The 21,584-nt window shown below is 39.9% G+C and overlaps 1 protein-coding gene across 2 annotated transcripts in view; it reads left to right on the top strand.

The window, feature by feature from the left end:
• Positions 1-21,584, top strand: part of psidin (phagocyte signaling impaired) — a 513,704-nt gene that overhangs the window by 201,671 nt on the left and 290,449 nt on the right. Inside the window, exon 11 of one of the 2 annotated variants that reach the window (XM_090371034.1) lies at positions 13,825-13,893. The exons of the other annotated variant lie outside the window; for it this stretch is intronic. Coding sequence (XP_090227160.1) covers positions 13,825-13,893 — 69 coding nt within the window. The remainder of the gene's footprint in view (positions 1-13,824; positions 13,894-21,584) is intronic. 2 annotated transcript variants of the gene reach the window in all.

A 21,584-nucleotide genomic window follows, 5' to 3' on the forward strand; every position in this document is an offset into this window, starting at 1 on the left:
CCTAAGCGAGGTACCTCCTCCTGCGTAGATGGCACAAACGAAGATAGATGGGCAAAGAAGACACTGCATGGTAAACACTACAATGACATCTATCAAGACTGCGGATAAAATGGCCAATGCGTGGCTCACAAGCATAACGCTTTTGCCCAAAACTGAACGATTCATGCTCGCCATCCAAGACCAGTTAATCAACACCAGGAATTATAGCAAATACAGTGAAACTTCCCTTTAATGGACAGCCATGGGGAACGAAAATTTGTCCGTTAGAGAGAAGTTTCCGCTAACAAGAAGTCTGAGGGAGAAAAAAAAAAGAAAGAAAGAAAAATCGTTAAACGTTTAATGTAAAATTAAATTAAATTATATACATATTTGCACAATATTTTTGTAAATAATATACATACAATTGTGCTATGCATATTATGACTTTATCTTAAGAAAAATACATACAGTAATCACTTATTTTCTTCTGCACCTTCTTCCGGCAGATAATTTTGTTTTCAACATTTGTTTGGAGTGAAGCAACCATCAAATGTCCTTCAGTATCTTCTTCAGTGGCGAAAAACATTTTTAAACGATTGATTTGTATGAGTGCTTCTTCTATTTTCATCGGTGGTTCGTCGTTAATATGTTCTTCAACAGAATGAACTCCTTCCATTTCTTCATCCTCATGAGGAACTTCTTGAACAATATTGATGATGATGTCGTTGATATCTAGAGCACTATCTTCTTTAGTGAGGTTTGAGTTTATATCTTTGTAGCCAGGGTCACTTGTAGCTGAAGTATCGTACATTATCAATAGATGTTGAAGTTCTTGTTCTTCTTGGTGCTCCACTTTGCTGTTCACAACTTTAATTTTTGCGTTTGAGAAGCCAGACTTTACAAAACAGTTCACGACAATTTGTTTTCTAATTGCGTTTACTGAAGAGGAAATCCATTGAATCGCATCTAGGATACTGATTTTCTTTGCAAGGTCACTCGCACATGTTACATCGTTCATGTTTGCAGTGAGATGTCTTAAAACACGTTTTCTGTAGCGAAGTTTAAAATTTTTTATTATCCCTTGATCCAAGGGCTGACACTCTGCAGATGTGTTTGGTGGCAGAAAAGCAATTTGAATGTTGGACAATTCAATGTGCGGATGAGATGCAGCATTATCCATGAAAAGAATAATTTTTCTGTTTTGATGAATCATGTTTTGGTTAAAGTGACTTATCTATTTGCTCATGATATCTTGTGTCATCACGCTTTTTTATTAGACTTCCAGTCAACATTCAAAAGATTCAACTTTATGCCCTTGAAACAACGAGGATTTTGTGGTTTTCCTATAACAAGAGGTTCTTCAAAGTCTCCCAGCATATTTGTACGCAATAGTACAGTCAAGCATTCCTTATAAATTTTTCCACCCTGGCACTTTTCGTTTTTTAGACTCATTGTTTTTTCAGGAAGAGCTTTAAAAAAACAAACCCTGTTTCGTCACAGTTGTAAATATCCTTAGCTTCAAAATCACGACATAAATCTTCCAATTTGACGGTCCACTCTGTTACAACCCCAGTATCAACAGATCCACCTTCACCACTTACAGTTTTCCAAGAAGGTTTATGCCTAGTTTTGAACTTGTCTAGCCATCCCTCAGAAGCTTTGAACTCATTTACTCCCATAGATTTCGCAACCTCCAAAGCCTTTTCCCTAATAATAGGCCCATTAATGGGAATTTTTTTAGCACGTGCTGCGCAACAAAACCACTCTTACGTAACATTGTCAATTTGAAGTCCAACAGTTTTCGGGAATGATTTTTGAACCTGATCATTTCCGTGTTGCCAAAATTGTTTGAGCAGTTCATTTTTTTTCTTTAGGATGTCGCTTACTTGCGTCTTCCCGATTTTGAATTTTGCAGCGAGATTGCGAACACTATTTTTTTGCCGACCATACTCATTAATGAGTTCGACTTTATCTTTTAAAGTTAAATGTTTACGAGAAGACTTTGTGCACTTCACACGACACTGAACAAAACTGAAAAGATGAAAGGCCGACCATATTCCCCCCCCCTGCACACACCGAATTCATCAGAAGTTTTACACGTGCCTTAAAATTTTTGAAAAAGGGTTTAGAACCGTGACGTAAACCTTGATAAAATTCAGAGAATCGGAAATAGAAAATAAACACACGATTGAGGCAATTACGTGGAAGAAAAGTTCCTAGAAAAAGGACCGTTAGCTCGCCCGCTGTCCGTTATGGGGAGATCAGATTAAGTGCTAATCTAAACGAAACAGTGCAGATTGCTTGTCCGCTTCCGTTACAGAGAATGTCCGCTAGACAGAAGCTGAAAACACATTAAAACCAATAGAGGTGAGTTGGGGAATTTGAAAATGTCCGTTGTAGAGAGATGTCCGTTAACGAAAGGTGTCTGTTAGGAGAAGTTTCACTGTACATTACCAAGGATCCCAGGATGTCAGATGACATATGTTGAAGATGCCACCTACCCTCAGAAACAAACCAACACCACCACCACCACAGGAGGCAAGGTTATCATCCAGATTGAGTACACTCGTAGACTTAACCAAGTCACTAGGATAATACATCAGAAGCCAGGGAAGAAATACCAGTTGATCAAAGAAATATACTGTATTACAAGTATGAACCCCAGGCAGTACTAGAGATCCCAACCCACAAGCTGTACTGGGAATGTGCCATAATAATGGATAAGACAATCCTGCACAACTGACCAGACGTAACTCTTGTTGACAAGAAGGAAAAGGATACCTATCTGAATGACATAGCAGTGCCCAACACTGGCAATCTCCTGAAAATCCACGAGGAAAAGATAGGAAGTACACGGACCTAAGACAGGAGATGTGGCATTATACAACAAGTAATGACCATACCGATCATCGTGTCAACCATTGGTATGGTGCCAAAGACCCCACATAACACCCTAGTAGCAATCAGTCTTCAGAGAACTCATACAAGGAACTCCAGAAAATTGCAATCCTGAATAGTTTTAGGATAGTCAGGGAGTTCCTCGACCAACAGTAACACCAGACATAACCACCCTGTGCACTTGGTACCAGTACCCCTCATGGGGTGGAATCCCTCCCCCAGGGAGAAATAAAGAACAGCAACTGTAATAATAACAACCTAGCAACAATAGGCCTCCCAGAGAACACATACATGAAACTCCAGAATGCCCTAATCCTGAACACCTGTAGGATAGCAAGAGAGTGTTTTGATCAACAGTAATAATAATAGTAACTGGACGCAACCAACCATTCCATGCACTTGGAGCCGTACCTGCCATGGGGCAGAAAAATCCCATAAAAAAGAGAAAGTTTTTTTTTATATATTAATAATTTGAACAAACCAAAATATTCTTTCCCCAGATGATAATCATCCATTTCTGCTTTAAACTTAGTCACTCAATGCTTCCACTACTTTGCTTGTTCCATGTTCAATAATTCGCTGTCCATAGTGTACTTCATGAGATCCAATCTTTTGTTATTTACTGAGATTTTATGTTTGTCTCCTCTCATTCATATCTTACCCATTAATCTCTTTCTCATTCATTTTACCCAATCCTTTCAGTGCCTTAAGCACCATATGGATTTCCCCTTAGATGTCTAGTTATCAACCTTTTCAGTCCACAACTTCCAAAGTCATTCTTGATATATGCATTTCTTTGCACTTATCGCTAATCTGATCACCCTTCTCTGAACTCTCTCCAGAAGTTCTCCTTTCATTAGTTGTAGTGTCTAGACCTGAATATAATGTTTCAAATGGCATAAATTAATTTCTTTATAAAAAGGGATACTGATGTCTTTCTCCATACAGCAAAGGCTATAAATCACAGACAAGCCATTTGCCTTCCTATCTTCTTGTTTACATTGAATGGAAAATTTCACGTCATTGAATCGTAATACTTAAGTCCTTTTAGCCTTGAACTACTTTAAGCTTCTCCCCTCCCTCCCCAGCCATTAATTAATACCTAACTATAGGATTTCTGTTCCCTTATTGCATAACCTTACATTAGCACCATTAATCTTAGTTGCATTTTTTGGACTATATATATTATTATTAGTAGTAGTAGTAGTAGTAGTAGTGGTATAGCAAAATATATAAGAAAGTGAGCTAATAAAGCATCAGGGGAAATAAAAAATAAAAAAAACTCCCACATCACCCCAGTCCATCCTCTCCAGTAATTTGTCTGGTTCTTCCTTGAATTTATTCCAACTACCCACTTCCACAACAGCATATGGAAGTTTAACTCCAACAATTAACCACACACTGGCTGATGGCAGATCTCTGCATATCTACACATCCTCTCTCAGTTTGAATTTATATCCTCTCATGAATGTAGTTTGAGGAAGAATACTATCAGCATTGAACATGCTCAAGCCATTCAAAGCCTTAAACACCTCAATCAGATCATCTCATAGGTGTCTAGTCTTCAGATGCTGCAGTTTGCAGAACTGAAGACTTGCTTGGTAAGATCGCCCTTTTGTTCCCTTCACAAATCTTATTGCCCTTCTATGCACCCATTACAGCAGATTTACATTATTACTAAAATGAGGCCTGCAGACCTGTATACAGTAAGATACTTAAGGTGATTGTCCCATTGCCTTGTACAATGGGATAATCACCTTTTTATCCCTTCTAAAAAAATTCCTGTGTATCATTCACAGGAACTTTGAATGACACACAGGAACTTTTAAGAAATGTGAGCTATCCTGGCAGCTTGTCTATATTGCTCAGAGAACTTTATATCTTACTGCACAGTTATCCCCAGGATGTTTTCATTTTCCACTGTCATTACTTTTTTAAATAGAGACTCCATTATTTTCTTCTATTATATCTAACTAATTTAACCTGATCTAACTCTTTTTGAAGCAACATGACCTGTCCCTCTTTCCTGTTTTCAAATCATTAGCGAATTTTGACACTTGATTCCTTTGCCAATATCATTTATGAAAATTAGATATAGGAGGGACCCCACTTGCTACTCTTGTCCACCCTGAAGATTGACCATAACAACCTTCTGCCTTCTTTCTTTTAACCAGCTTGCAATCGAGTGTCCTCCTTTCTTTTAGCCAACTTGCAATCGAGTGCAGGATCTTGCCAGTAACTTCAGCTTCCAATTTTTATAGCAGCTTTCCAGGGATTGTATCAAAAGTGTTAGTAAAGTCTAGCAGCCTGTTAATGGACCTATTGAATTTACTCTCTTCTTTCTTATATTCATGTATGAGAATATAATGTTGAAATTGTTACCTGCACAACAAAACTGCTTAATGACTACATTCTATTAATTTACAAAATTAGTCAGGCATGACCTTCCCTTAACAAACCATTCTGGAATATATTCAATGTATCATTCTTGTTAATGGTCCTGAATGGCATCCTTACTATACCCACCTTTATCTTCCCTACCACAGAAGTCAAACTGACTGGCCTGTAGTTGCTTACCTCCTCTTTGGCATCACCTTTGCAAATTGGGGAGCCCATTAGCACTTCTCCAGTCCAAGGGGGATCTTCGTGGATTTAAGTGATGCTCTCATTAACGTTTTCAATAGTGTGCCACACTGATATGCAGCTTTTTTAATTGCAGTGAATATTTACCGCTGTCACCCTCCTTTAATCTCAGTAGCATTTTCTAACAAATGCTTGCCTGAAATCCTGATATCACTTATTTTACAGCACTCTGATTCCTTAATCCCTAAAGTTTTGAGCTTGCTTTCGACTGTAAATATCAGTGAGATGCATCAGTTCAGTTCATCTGCCATTTCTGCTGGGCTTCCTGTGGACTTTACATTGCAGCCTGTTATTGGACCTATTGAATTTACTCTCTTCTTTCTTATATTCATGTATGAGAAGAACTCCTTATCCTCATTCTTAGCTTCTTTGCTAGTGCCTTCTCATGATCAGCTTTCATCCATCTTACCCCATGAGTGGCTTTGTTACATATTCTTCTGTAATGCTCACATAGATTGGAATCAGTTGATTGTTTGTAACTGTCTCATGCCTGTTTATTTTGCCCATTCACTCTTAACCTCCCCCGCCAACCATTTTGACATCTTAAATTATGGAATTTGACCACTAGTATGAATACATTTGTGTGCCTACGAAGATAAAACCCTTGAACATTTCCCATAGCTTATTTGTATCCAACTATTTGTATCCAACTTTGGTCCTTGAGGTTGTCACAGACATTCTCTCAGATATGCCAGACAAACTGAACTTGCTACCTGGGAGTCTAAAACGCTGATGGAACTGATATTTGGGTGACACTCAAGTTAAGTGGGTCCAATTTAGGCGAAGTCCGGACGGTCTGTGACAGCCAAATTCTCTGCTTGCACCTTCACGATGGTGGGACTGTTAGTAATCCTGGGTATAACCTCCATGCACAAGTACATGGTGGGTGACCACCCAGGTGTGAACCAACATAAGCAGGGGTCGAGGTGTGGCGCCCACACCACATGGAGGAACGCTGCCCCTCTATGTTACCAGGCAGTACTAGGTGGTAGATCTCTCATCAACCGGTGAAATACCACCACTTTGCTTATTGGAGGCTTGAAGTGGTGGAACCCATGTTTAGTCTCTAGAGCTAAGTTCCGGTCAACCCTTCCCTATCTCTTCCATCATGCAGTATGATTGATGACTTTTGAGGTTATGATGAATGCCGTGGCGAGATCCAATATTCCTTACATTTCGAGGGTACAGCTCTAAAACGGTGTTCGCAGGCCGGCCGCTAGTTAGTACACCGGACCGAACCTATTGGTAACTCTCTAGGAGGCTTCCGGATCAGCTAGTGTATAATCTTGCTACCTCTACTCTGCCATATAGTGACTGGAGGGAGTCCGAGTAGTGTGTATGTGGGGAGCGTTGTCGAGGCCACGTTATGTCAAGGATCTGGGTATATTCTTACCACATGTACTCCATATCCAAAAATTTCATTACTTCATACACCATGTCCCAGCCACTTTTTCTTACTATTGAATACACCATGAATTGTCAAACTAATAGAGCAAGCTTATCTGGAAAAGATCTAAACCTCCCAAGGACTTCCTAATTCATTTCACAAATATCAGTTCTAATCTCAACGATGTCCATTTCCACTTGCAGTCTGCCAAACCCCATGTACCTTTTCTGACAGAATCTCAGTTATCAGTTGATTCAACTACTGCTCATCTCAGATGCCCAAATTATTCGCTGTATGATTCCTTTCGCCTCAAAGGTGGTACTTGTGCATATGTCCGTTCTGATATTCCCTGTCAGAGACTTGTCAATATGGTATCTCCTCTCTTTAATCTTCTCTGGCTTAAAATCTCTCTACCTCATTGTGTTAAATTCATCTGTTGTCTCTACCGTTCTCCCAACTCCACTAATCACTTGGAGCTCTTTGACATCCTCTCTTTGCAACTTGACTTTCTCCAGTCCAACTTTCCTAACAGTGAGGTAATTTTCCTTGGTGATTTTAATGTTCACAACTCCAGCTGGCTTCCGTTTTCTAGTCACACTGACCCAGCAGGTCGAGATGCTGGGGCTTTTGCAATTACTAACAACCTAGCATAGATTGTTCATTTACCTACAAGAATACTGGACAATCCTAATCATACAGCCAATACACTTTATCTTTTTCTCACAAACAACACTTCTAAGTACACAGTCGAAGTGAGAGGTCCTTTAGGCACTTCAGATCACAACTTGGTGATTGTCTCTTCTCCAGTGGAACCCTTATCTCATGGCTATTCCCAACCTCGTGTTGTTTGGCATTACAAGAATGCAAAATGGGATGATCTGCGAGACTTCTTTAATTGTTTTCCTTGGTCGGATTACTGTTTCAAAACTTCTGATGTCAACGTTTGCTCAGATCGTGTCAGTGAAATTATTCTTGCAGGAATGGAATCCTTTATCCCACACTCCACTTTAAAATCTCATCCTTTTTCTAAACCTTGGTTTTCCAATAAATGTGCTAAGGCTGTCCAAGAGAAGAATGTTGCATATCGTAATTGGCTTGTTTCTAATTCTTCAGTTTCATTTTCTGCCTACACCAAAGCTCACAACAATTGTAAAGCAGTTATTAATCAGTCCAAACTAGAGTTTGAACAGGCTAAGAGTAGAAAACTTGCCCTAATGGTAGCTGAGCATTCTGGTCTCTTGGTAAAACACCTCCCACCATTCCCAACACGCTCCATTCAATGCCTCCTGTTGTCTTCCATCAAAAGGATGTCAGAAGGATTTTGATGAATCTGGATGCTAAGAAAGATCCAGGTCCCGATGGTATTTCTCCACTTGTTCTCAAAACCTGTGCTCCTGAACTTACTCCTATTCTTTGCCGCCTTTTCTCACTTTCTTATTCCAAAGGTGTTTTTATTCTGCTTGGAAATTTGCTCATATCTAGCCAGTTCCTAAAAAAGGTGACAAATCCCTCCCATCCAGTTATCGTCCCATTGCAATTACTTCTACTCTTTCTTAAGTAATGGAGAAATCAATTAACCGCTAACTCTTAAACTACCTAGAAACCTTCCGTCGGATCAACGATCGCCAGTATGGTTTCCGTCAGTGTCGATCCACTGGTGATATTCTGGCTTATGTTACCCATTTATGGACTAATTCATATTCACTTCACCGAAATAATTCATTTCACCGAACCTTTCCGTTTATGGAAAGGTTCGGAGTTGTTCTTGACATCTCAAAGGCTTTTGATCGTGTTTGGCATAAAGGTCTTGGTTTGGTATAAACAAGCTTCCATCTTATGGTTTGCCAACTGTTTTTAGTAATTGGTTATCCAGTTTTCTCTCTGATCGCTCACTGAGCGTGATGGTAGATGGCTCTCTGTCTTCTAACTTCTCCACTAATGCTGGTGTCCCCCAAGGTTCAGTTCTTTCCCCCACTCTTTTCCTCTTGTATATCAATGACCTTCTTCCATTGACTGGAAATCCTATCCATAGTTTTGCCGATGATAGCACATTGCATTCAACTTTCCATTTTGAGAAACCTTGTCCTGATCAATCAGCTTCAACTTCTCGAAAATCTGCTACCAATTCTTTAAATGCCGATCTTCAGGTAATTCTCCAGTGGGGCAAAGACAACTTAGTTGATTTCAACCCTTCTAAAACTCAGTCTTGTCTTATATCTCGTAAAAAGGATTCTTCTGCTCCTATGCTTATCTTTAGTGACACTACGATTTCTAGGCAAAATGATATATCTCTTTTGGGGATTACCCTGACTTCTAATCTCTCTTGGCACAAGCACATTACAAATATTGCTTCCTCTGCATCTAAAAAACTTGGTTTTCTCTCGGCTTTACTTTTCTTCCAAACAGCTGCTCACTCTGTATAAATCACAAATCTGCCCTGCCATGGAATATTGTTCCCACATCTGGGGTGGTGCCCCCAAAACCTCTCTCAGGCTTCTTGATTCCATTCAGAAGAGGCCAGTTAGGTATATCTCTAACAGAGTCTCTCCACTCGCTTTCTCATAGACACACTGTTTCTGCCGCATGCCTCTGCTACAGATACCTCCATGGACACTATTCTTCTGAAATGGCTTCTAAAATTCCCGCTCTCTCTTTCAAAACAGTCCGAACACCTGCCGCCACCAGCCAACATCCATTTACTGTCCAACTTCAAACCCACAGAACCAAATTTTCATCTTCCTCATTTATTCATTCAACTGCCGTTTTCTGGAACAACCTTCCTTCATACTTATTTCCTGAAAATTACAATCTACAGAAGTTCAAGTCCAGTGTCAACAAATATCTTCTTTCGTCTTCTCAACCTCCAACTCAAGCACGGTACTAAGTACTATAGGTTCTAATACCTCTTGTGTTTGGGGTTCACATAAAAAAAAAAAAAAAAAACTATAGAATAGTCACTTCAGGTAATTGAGTCCAAGAAATATCTCATTCTGTTATAATCCTCTTTTGAAGTTGACTCTCTTGCCTTACCTTTCATTATGTAGGTTTCTTTAGATATGGTTCATTTTTTGGTATTGTAGTCGCTGCCTGCTGCTGTTGGTTCCCCCACTGTCAAGTTTTCGATACAGTTGTTTTTAAAACTTGAACTTAGTTCTCACTAGGTGCCTTAATGAGAACTGAGGAATCAGCTGTATCAGAAACATTGAACGATGAACGTGTGACTTGGTGCCCTGACAAATGGGGTACAGTTCTATCCTCTAATGTGTTCTGTTATAGCCTACAAGCAGATTCTAGACGTTATTTCATCTGGAGACAACGTGGAATGAGTCACCATCCCTCCAATATCAGAGAAAGGGACTCTTATGGTGGAGGTGGTGTTCTTATGTGGAATAATGATCAGTGGCCACACCCCTCTTCATGTTTTTGATAGGTGTATCGTAACTACACAGTTACCACGAACAGACCCTCGAACCCTATGTGCGACTTTTTTTTATGGATGGGATTGGCCCACATTTTCTTTTCGTGCACGACAATGTCACTGCATATAGTGATCAAGTGGTAGAGGAATATCTTGAAACTGAAGTTATCCAATAACTGCCTTGGCCAGCATGATCACTGGACTTAAATCCGATCAAACGTGTGAGACGCCCTTGGACGGCATGCCGACAGCCAACCCCTCAGGCACTCAGTGAACTAAGGTTGGAAAAATGGAATCGCTAGTGGAAGAATCGGATTTGTTGCCACAGAATCTTATAGACACCCTTATGTTGAGCATGATTCACCGTTGTCAGGCCTGTTTAGCCGTTAGAGAGATCATACGCTGTACTGATATCATGAGACCATATTTTCGAGCATCTTGTATTGACTTCTGTATCTGAGCTTTTTGGTAATTCTTCTACAACCCCTATAAATATCCCTGGGGAATATGGTGGTTGCTGGTGTGCTGGAATGTTTTTGTACAAAACTGTACAATAAAATTTTTTTTATAAAATCAGTCTCATTAATTTTGTGACAAACCTTGTATATGACAAAACCTTTAATAAAATAAAATAAAATAAAGTAGAAAAATAAAAACTTAATACAGGATAAAACTATAAATTTTTTATGGATGGGATTGAAATAAATAATATTAAAAAAAAATAAGAGATTACCTCAATCTTTTTTGTGGAATGCTTCCAGTCAATTATCTCCAAATGTAACAAATAAAATAAGATGAAAAAACGAATTAATGAATTCCCTCACTCATAGAGATACGACCAAATTCGACGCGCAACGGAATCGAAAGCCAAGAGCCCCAACACAACCCCGAAACACATCAGACCACCGCAGCAAGACCATGAGTATGAGAAGATATGTTGTCAGAATAAATAATTAAAACCGCTTCCGATAATAAATAATTAAAATCACAATTAAAAAGATTAAAATCACAAAATTTGGATGAACACTCAAATTAAACGAAATGCACAGCTGTTTTCCTTCCTTAAGCAGACCACACTTTTCGGCTGATCGCTGTGTTCACAGGATGGAAATATCGCGAAGTGTTTGTGTGTGTGTGTGTAAAAACGAATTAATGAATTCCCTCACTCATAGAGATACGACCAAATTCGACGCGCAACGGAATCGAAAGCCAAGAGCCCCAACACAACCCCGAAACACATCAGACCACCGCAGCAAGACCACGAGTGTGAGAAGACATGTTGTCAGAATAAATAATTAAAACCGCTTCTGATAATAAATAATTAAAATCACGATTAAAAAGATTAAAATCACAAAATTTGGATGAACACTCAAATTAAACGAAATGCACAGTTGTTTTCCTTCCTTAAGCAGACCACACTTTTCGGCTGATCGCCGTGTTCACAGCATGGGAATATTGCAAAGTGTTTGTGTGTATTTGGCTCTTAAAATAGAGATTATTTGTATTAACGCATGCATAAAAAAGACCAGAAATCTGAAATTATGTAAGGATGTTGCACATTGATAAAATTTTTGTGTAGTTTCATTTCAAGCGTTTCAGCAATCAATAATTTTATGTAATTGTGTTGTGTTTAAAATTTCCACTTCATTGAATAGGAATACGTGACCATCATTGACTGCATGAAAGGCCAGCTCTGACGCATTTGTGCGCAATATGCGGACTGATTTTAATCTTTTTTAATTGTGATTTTAAGTATTTATTATCGGAAGCGGTTTTAATTATTTATTCTGACAACATGTCTTCTCACATTTGTGGTCTTGCTGCGGTGGTTTGACGTGTTTCGGGGTTGGGTTGGGACTCTCAGCTTTCGATTCCATTGCGCGTCGAATTTGGTCGTATCTCTATGGGTGAGGGAATTCATTAATTCATTTTTTCATCTTATTTTATTCATTACATTTGGAGAGAATTGACTGGAAGCATTCCACAAAAAAGATTGAAGTAATCTCTTATTTTTTTTAGTATATTGAAAAATCGTGGAAGCTATTGAGCCTTCCAGCTCTGAAATTTTTTACTGAAATAAATAATATACACATAAATGTTAGGGAGTTAAAAGTGATAAAACATTACCAATGCTTTCAAGGCACTGCCTTGTTTGTCAGCAGTAGAATTTTTAGTTATGGTATGCCCTTAAATAACACCATCATGATCATCTCTGTACATGTTACTGAACGAACATAATTATCCTCCACACGAGCATGAAGACCAGAAATTGCCTGGGCCCGTGCTGGACAAAAGTGCTCATCCCATCCAATGATACATTCTTGAACATGGGTTGAATACAGACCCCTCCCCCCATCCATTTCTATTAATGGTGTAATGTTCTGAAGACCTTATTTGTAAGCTCTCAAGCTATTTCTCATGCCAATGCCTGTGTGAATGATTAACAATAATTGTATTACCTGGAGAAATATGGTCTTCCTACCAAAAGTGTTTAGACAGCAGACTACATTGCTTTTATGTGCTCACCCACAGTAATCTAAACCCACACACTGGCTTCCATTTACAGTACTCCCCACAATCAGACATTTGATCTTGTGTATTGCTCCACATGCACCCAAATGATTTGATGGGTTAAAATTGTGTAAAGTATTTCACTAGTGAAAAAAAAACTGTGCCAGATCTATAAACAAAACCAAGTGTTGCTGTCAAAAGTTCAGTTAGTGTGCCAGTATTGAGTAGTTATTAATTTCATGTGCCCTTATTGATGCTTACCCATATGCATTATGGCACAGTCCTTAGATGTCTTTTGAACTTGTATATGTGTGACAACATCACTTCTAGTGCCATTTTATGCCTTTTTTTTTTTTTTTGTTGTATGATGTGAGCAATATACGAAGGAACCAGTTTTTTCCTGCTTTCTTCGTATATCGTGAGGTCCAACCAGACAGTACGGCACCATCGTAATACCCAAGCCCGAGGCGGGATTTGAACCCACGGCCTTTGGGTTGCCAGGAAGGCACTTTACCCACCCGACTAGCCCTGTTGGCCCATTTTATGCTCATATGTATCAATGCATTGAACTTGTATATGTGTGACAACATCACTTCTAGTGCCATTTTATGCTTTTTTTTTTTTTTTTTGTTGTATGATGTGAGCAATATACGAAGGAACCAGTTTTTTCCTGCTTTCTTCGTATATCTTGAGGTCCAACCAGACAGTACGGCACCATCGTAATACCCAAGCCCGAGGCGGGATTTGAACCCACGGCCTTTGGGTTGCCAGGAAGGCACTTTACCCACCCGACTAGCCCTGTTGGCCCATTTTATGCTCATATGTATCAATGCATTGAACATGTTAAATAAACTGACATCAGCATTTTCCAATGTTCTTGTAATTCTAAACCATTTTCCATTTTAAAATGTATATTGACAGTAAGATTTATAATTTTTAACCTTCACTTAAGAGATATATGGATTTAATGATTTTTATTTTGTTGCAGCTTTTAGAACAAATGAAAAAATCCTTAAATTTAAAAATAGATGGAAAAGACATAGACTTGCCAAAAGATGTAAGTACTGCTAGTCTACTTTCCAAAAATGTCAAGAGTTGTTAAGATTACCATTATCTTGTTTAGTAAATTTTTTGTCTAAAAGTCCTGTTCAAACTAAGCTTATTATATAGTGCCCGTGGGGGATATCCTTGCAGGTTTTTTTAATTTTCATCTCTACATGATAAAAAGCTCTCAGATTATAAGCACTACGCAAACTTGGGTGTTCCTCATATGCACTGTAAGTTATAAATGTTCACATTGCATGTACACTAATGCTAGGAGTGTATTAAATAAACGATGAATTTGATGTACTGATTAAGTCATCAAATTCTGACATTGTGGGTATATCAGAGGCATGCTGTCTCAGACGTAAATTATGCAGAATTTTAATATGGGAAGTATATTGCATACGGAAAGGACAAAGTATTCAAAGTATTTTTGTTTTTCAGGCAGTCTCCAGGGTTTCCTCTGTACGCCGTGGTTTCATCTGTAAGGTCAAAGCCAGTGTGTGTGTGTGTGGCTCTGTTGAATGTTGAGTGCCGGCACCTGGCGACAGACAGGATGGGGGGGGGGAATAGGGTTTATGCTCTCAGTTAAGAAACATATTAAATCTAAGGCAGTGCATCCAGTTGATACATGGGTGGCCAGTGCAATGTTGAGTCAGTCTGATGTGGCATAAGCAATGGGAAAACAAAAATGAGAGTAGGAGTGGGTTATATGCTAAATGACTGTGATGCCTACAAGGATGCAAAGAAAAACAGCAAAGAGTTCTTTACTTATGTAAACTCTAGAAGGAAGGAGATGAATCAGATTGGTCCACTTGATATTGATGGGTCAACTGTTGATGATCCTGCTCAGGTAGCTAACAAACTAAATGAATATTTTGCATCGACATTCACACATGAGGAGTTATTCAGCAAGGGGAATGCCAGAGGTGTATTCAGCTCTAGCAGTAAGCTACAGAATCTTGAAATAACTGGGAGTAAAGTGGAGGAGAAACTGTTGAAGATAAACACAAGAAAGGCACCCGGGGTGGATGGGATCTATCCAGTTATATTAAAGGAGGCAACAAAGGAAGTAAGCAAACCCTTAGCCATACTTATGAGAGCTTCCTTGGACTCAGGGGAGGTACCCATAGACTGGAAATGTGCAAATGTGACCCCAATTCACAAAGGAGGATCAAAGGCTGACACAAGTAATTATAGACCTGTGAGCTTAACTTCTGTTCCAGGAAAATTAATGGAGGCACTGGTTAAAGAAGCACTGCAGGATCATTTAGACAAGACTTCAGTTATAGCTCAGACACAGCATGGTTTTGTTAAGGAGAAGTCTTGCCTGACCAACTTGATTGGATACTATGATGCAGTCACAAAAGAACTGGATGCAGGGAATAACTTTGATATTATATACTTGGATCTTAGAAAGGCTTTTGATACTGTTGCACATGGAAGACTGCTACGCAAATTGGAGCAGTGTGACATTGGAGGCAAATTGCTGCTATGGATAAAGGGGTGGTTGAGGGGGAGAAGACAGAGAGTGGTAATCAATGGACACTGCTCATCGTGGACTAATGTTATTAGTGGAGTCCCTCAGGGCTCAGTGTTGGGTCCATTATTGTTGTCTGTATTTATAAATGATATTGATGATGGTATAGCAAGCTTAATGTCCAAGTTTGCAGACAATACAAAGGTTGGCAGGGTTGTCAAGGACACTACTGACACTATGCTGCTGCAACAGGATCTGGAAAGGTTGAGCAGATGGGCTGAGAGGTGGCAAATGAAGTTTAATATTGACAAATGTAAAGTACTACACATGGGAAACAGCAACCCCAGCGCAACGTATCAACTCTGTAGTACTACACTGACAGTGGTAGAGAATGAAAGGGACTTGGGGGTGGTTGTGCAGGCAGATATGAAGTTCTCTGAGCAGTGCAGACGGGCTGCAAGAGTAGCTCATGGAGTATTGTCAATGATATACAGGAATTTTTCCAGCAGGGATAAGGAGGTGATTATTCCATTGTATAAGGCAATGGTCAGGCCACACCTAGAGTACTGTATACAGGTCTGGAGGCCTCATTTCAAGAAGGATGTAGAGCTGCTGGAACGAGTACAGAGAAGGGCAACAAGATTAGTGAATGGAACAAAGGGGTGCTCTTACGAAGAAAGGCTTAAGTTTTGCAAATTACAGTGTCTGGAGACTAGGCACCAGCGAGGTGATCTGATAGAGGTGTATAAAGCCTTGAATGGTTTAAGCATGCTCAATGCTGATGGGATTCTTCCTCTAGCTCAGAAAAATCACCTGAGAGGGCATAAATTCAAATTGAGGAAAGACAGATGTAGGATAGACGTGCGGAAATTTGCCTTTAGCCAGCGGGTGGTTGGTTGGTGGAACAGACTTCCATCCCTTGTGGTGGAGGTTGATAGCCTAAATAAGTTTAAGGCTCAGCTGGACAGGTATTTGGAACGAACAGAGGGGTGAAGTGGAAGTGGTTTTTTTTTTTTTTTGGATGATGCTGCATAAGCTTGCTTTCTTGCATCAAATGCCTCTACTAATGCTAATAAATAAAGGCTGTAATTAACTGATTTCAGACAAAGGGGTTTCCCTGTGAATTATTCTAGATTTTTCAACTTACACAATGGGCAAATCAGTACACGAATATATGTTTATACAGGCATAATACAAGTGGGGTTGACCCCCGGGGGCTCCCATCTGGTGAGTATGTCCTTGGCACACCCAGGGTTCTGAGCTGGATATCATCATTCTTCTCTTTCTTGGTGATTCCTTTCTACTTCTGTCATTCTGTCTCTCACTTCAGGGTAACACGAGAAATTTTTTTTTTTGCTGGTGCAGCATAAGCCTCGGGCTTCCTTGCACCATATGGCTAATGCTAATAATAATAATAATGAACAACTGTACAGAGAAATAGTGAGCCAGTAAATCAGAATATCTTATAATGGGGGATTTTAACTTTCCAGATAAAGAATAGAATAGAATCTTTAATTGCAGCATGATATACACACAGTTAGTCACAGCATGGTGGTGCCAGGGGTTTACAATACATATTTACAAAAGAGATACTCATGAGAAAAACATATATGTTACATCAGATTATTGGAAGGCAACAAATCACAGTTTTACATTTTTAGTTCAACGAGGATTCCCTTCCTGTATTTTTTATTGTTGACCACTTCTTCCAGGTCCCCATCGATGGCTTGCAGTGAGGGCAGCATTTGCTTTGGCAGGAATCTGCCGGTTATGGTTTGCTGGCAGCTGTGCTGAAGACCAGAGATAAGGGGAAGGAATGTGCCAAGTGCAGTGATCCCAGAAGTTTGGCTCTGTAATTTTACCAGTGGTCATCTTGATGGTGAACAGCAGCCTTCTTTCTCCGATGTAGGATCAGAGCCTACATAGTTGAAGGGCATCTGCTAAAACTGCATTGATCTGAGAGCTGGGGCAAGGTGGAGTTTGGTGTTAGCCCATTTTAGAAGCCAGAATTTGGCAGAGAATATCCGTTTAATGTTGGATTTGGCAGCTGAGGCCCATATCTCTGAAGCATACAGTATTATCGGCTAAAGGATTGATATGATGTATCTTTTTACCAGGTGTGGGTTGGTGGTGTGGAGCAGCTGTTGTTTGACGACCCAGCATACTGAATTCAGCCTCGACTGTATGAGGTTTACGTGATCGTTGAAAGATAGTTTGGAGTCAGAAACGACCCCCAGATCTTTGTGCGTTTTGAACACTTGGAACTGAGGAGCCATTAAGCACAGGCTCCAACATTGTTAGGCTGCCCTTTAGTGTATAAATTATTTGTACCGATTTTAGGGGGTTGATTTGGAGGTTGAAAGTATTGAGGTAGTCAGCCATGTCCTGCAGTTTGCTATTGATTTGTTGAGTGGTTTTGGCTGCCGAGTTGGATGGCGATATCCTAGTAAGGAGATTGACATCGTCAGCATATATGATCCAATTGCACTTGTTGGTCACAAACCGCACCGATATTGCTGAGAAGAGAACGCCAAACAGGGCCCCTCCCCCCTTGAGGCACATAGGCAGTTATGTGATGCGTGAAGGTCTTTGTTCCGATCTTTAGAACAAGGGTCCTCTTGGATGGGAGATATTCTAGGAACCAGAGAACATCACCGCGAAAATTGAAGTAGTTTTCTAAGAGACGTAGGAGATTAGGTATATAGATGACATCAAATGCGGAATGGATGTCAAGATATATAACTGACAATTCCTGTCTTTGTTCAAAGGCTTCTAAGATGTGCAGTGTGGTTGTTGCAAGGTTAGTTATAGTTGACCTTCCTCGTATCCCATAGTGTATTTGCTGAGAACTGTCACAGAGAATTTGATGGGTAACAGATGGTAGCAGTGCTTTCTCCAGAATTTTTAACAATACAGAGGCGCAAGCGATGGGCCTGTATTGGCTTGGGAGCATCGATTGTTGGTGCTTAGGAAGGGGGCCGGACCGAGTACCTGTTCCACTGGGGTGGAAAGAAATGACCAAGGCATCTGTTATATAGGTTGAGGAATGAATCGATGATGAAGATGCTTAAGCATTTGATTATGAACTGGGGGATGCCATTGTCACCGATAGTTGTTGTGAAAGGGAGAGTATTAATGGCCTGCATCAGTTGTTGCTTGAAAATTCGGATCATAGCGAGATTATCAGTGAAATGAGAGTGGTTGAAGAGTGGCAGGTTAGATAGAGTTGGAGGTTGCTTAGAAAATCTGGCAACGTAGTCGACCCAGTCAACTGGGTCAAGCCAGTCAACTGGAAGAACTAGCCTTTGTTCTACAGAACAAAGGCTAGTTCAACAAAGGCAATATTAACCGGAACTGGTGGTTTGGTGACTCGCACACTAGCAAGACTTTTGTGGATTTAGTGGATGACTCTTCTACAGCATGTGCGAGAGGCAAAAAGAGGGAGTAATACTCTTGATCTGATTATCAGCAGTGATTATTCATGTATTAAGAATCTGCAGATAAAGGAACCATTAGGTGGCAGTGATCACAGTGTACTGATGTGGTATTTACTTAAAGATATAACTACTGTCAAGAGTAAAGAAAAGGGCTTTGCTTTCATAAGGAAGACTACAGTGGTCCCAGACAGTTTTATTCTATACAATGGGACCATCTAATGATGTTACCAACAGTATATTCTTTATGGGAAGCATTCGGGGAAGTAATTCTAGAAGCTATTAGACTTTTCATACCAACAAAGAAATACTGTTCCAAGCTTCGACCTAAATGGATGTCAGGTGAACTGATGAAACTTGTGTGGCAGAGAAGAAAAATACATGGAATGCATATAAATTATCAAGTGATACAGGAGCCTACGTTAGATATAAACTAATCATAATCAAGTCACAAAGGAGGATAGGCAAGCTAAAAAGTGAGAATGTGAGAAGTCTCTGGCAAAGAAAAACGGCAAAGACTTTTTTACTTATATTTAACAGTAGAAGGAAAGGGTTGAATAACGTCAGTTCACTTGATGTCAATGGTCTAACTGTTGGTGATCCTGCTCGGGTTGCTGACAAACTGAAAAGGTATTTTGCATCTACACTCATGCATGAGTTGTTCTTTAGAGAGGGGAATGCTAGAAGTTCATTGAAAAGTAATGATCTAAATGATTTTGTGATAACTGAGAGGAAAGTGGAAGAGGAATTGTTGAATCTTAACACTGGTACTTTTGTACCGGTGTTAATCTTTTCTATGTTATGTCTTTGTTATATTATTTTATTATTGTTCTTAATGTGTTAATGTAATTCAGCCTTTGTGCACTAAGGAAATTAAACGGATATATAGTGAAATGCAAATATTATCATTTGAGTATTATTCAAAGTCTTTACTGTTCCCAATGATTTTTACAAATGTACTATTCAACAGAACATTCTGTTAGCATACCTGATGGAACTGATATTCGTGTGACACTCAAGTCAAGTGGACCCAATTTTGGCGAAATCCGGGTGGTCTGTGACATTCAAATCCTCTGCTTGCACCTTCGGACTGTTACTTTGGATGGTGGAACTGTGTTACTAATCCTGGGTATAACCCCCATGCACAAGCACACTGTGGACAACCACCTAGGTGGGAACCAACGTAAGCATGGAACAAGGTCTGGCATTCCTCCGTGTGGCGCCCACACCACATGGAGGAATGCCACCCCTCTGTGTTACCAGGCAATACTAGGTGGTAGATGACTCTCATCAACCAGTGCAATACCAATACTTTGCTTATTGGAAGCATGAAGTGGTGGAACTCACGTTTAGTCTACAGAGCTAAGTTCCGATCAACCCTTCCTCACCTCTTCCATCATGCAGTATGACTGATGACTTTTGAGGCTGTGATGGACATCCTGCCCCTCTGTGTTACCAGACAATACTAGGTGGTAGATGACTCTCATCAACCAGTGCAATACCACTACTTTGCTTTTTGGAAGCTTGAAGTGGTGGAACCCACATTTAGTCTCTAGAGCTAAGTTCCGATCAACTCTTCCCCATCTCTTCCCTTATGCAGTATGACTGATGACTTTTGAGGTTATGATGGACATCATGGCGAGATCCAATCTTCCTTCTTTCGTGGGTACAGCTCTAAAACGGTGTTCACAGGCCGGCTACTAGTTAGTACACCAGACCGAATCTATTGGTAACTCTTTAGAAGGCTTCCAGATCAGCTAGTGTATAATCTTCTACCTTTACTCTGCCAGATAGTGATTGGAGGGAGTCCAAGTAGTGTGTATGCGGGGGACTTGTCGAGGCCATGTTATGTCTGGGTATATTCTTACCACGTGTACGCCATATCCAAAAATTTCATTACTTCATACAGCCAGTCCCCTGCCACTTTTTCTTACTATTGAATTCACCATGAATTGGCAAACTAATAGAGTAAGCTTAATCTGTGAAAAGATCTAAACCTCCCAAACACTTCCTAGTTTATTTCACAAATATACGTGGTCTCAATTCTAATCTCAACAATGTCCATTTCCACTTGCAGTCTGCCAAACCCCATGTACTTTTTCTGACAGAATCTCAGTTATTGGTTGATTCAACTACTGCTCATCTTGATGGCTCTAATTATTCACTGTATGATCCCTTTTCTCAAAGGTGGTACTTGTGCATATGTTCGTTCCGATATTCCCTGTCAGAGACTTGGTAATTTGGAATCTCCTCTTTTCGATCTTCTCTGGCTTAAAATCTCTCTACCTCATTGTGTCAAATTCATCTGTTGTCTCTACCGTTCTCCCAACTCCACTAATCACTTGGAGCTCTTCGACTTCCTCTCTTTACAACAAGTTTGCTCAGATCGTGTCAGTGAAATTATTCTTGTAGGAATGGAATACTTTATTCCACACTCCACTTTAAAGTCTCGTCATTTATCTAAACCTTGGTTTTTGAATAAATGTGCTAAGGCCGTTCAGGAGAAGAATGTTCCATATCGTAATTGGCTTGTTTCCAATTCTTCACTTTCATATTCTGCCTACGCTAAAGCTCGCAGCAATTGTAAAGCAGTTATTAACCAGCCCAAACTAAATTTTAAACAGGCTAAGAGTAGAAAACTTGCTTCTTGCCCTAATGGTAGCCGAGCATTCTGGTCTCTTACCAAAGCTATTGGCCGCAACTTTTGCCCATCTCTGGTCCCACCTCTGTGAAAACCAGATGGTTCTGTTGTCACTTCAGCCAAGGATAAAGCTGACTTGCTACCATCCC

The sequence above is a fragment of the Mastigoproctus giganteus genome, chromosome 3 (genome assembly GCF_048544385.1).
Source record: "Mastigoproctus giganteus isolate SK-2022 chromosome 3, ASM4854438v1, whole genome shotgun sequence".
Taxonomy (NCBI): domain Eukaryota; kingdom Metazoa; phylum Arthropoda; class Arachnida; order Uropygi; family Thelyphonidae; genus Mastigoproctus; species Mastigoproctus giganteus.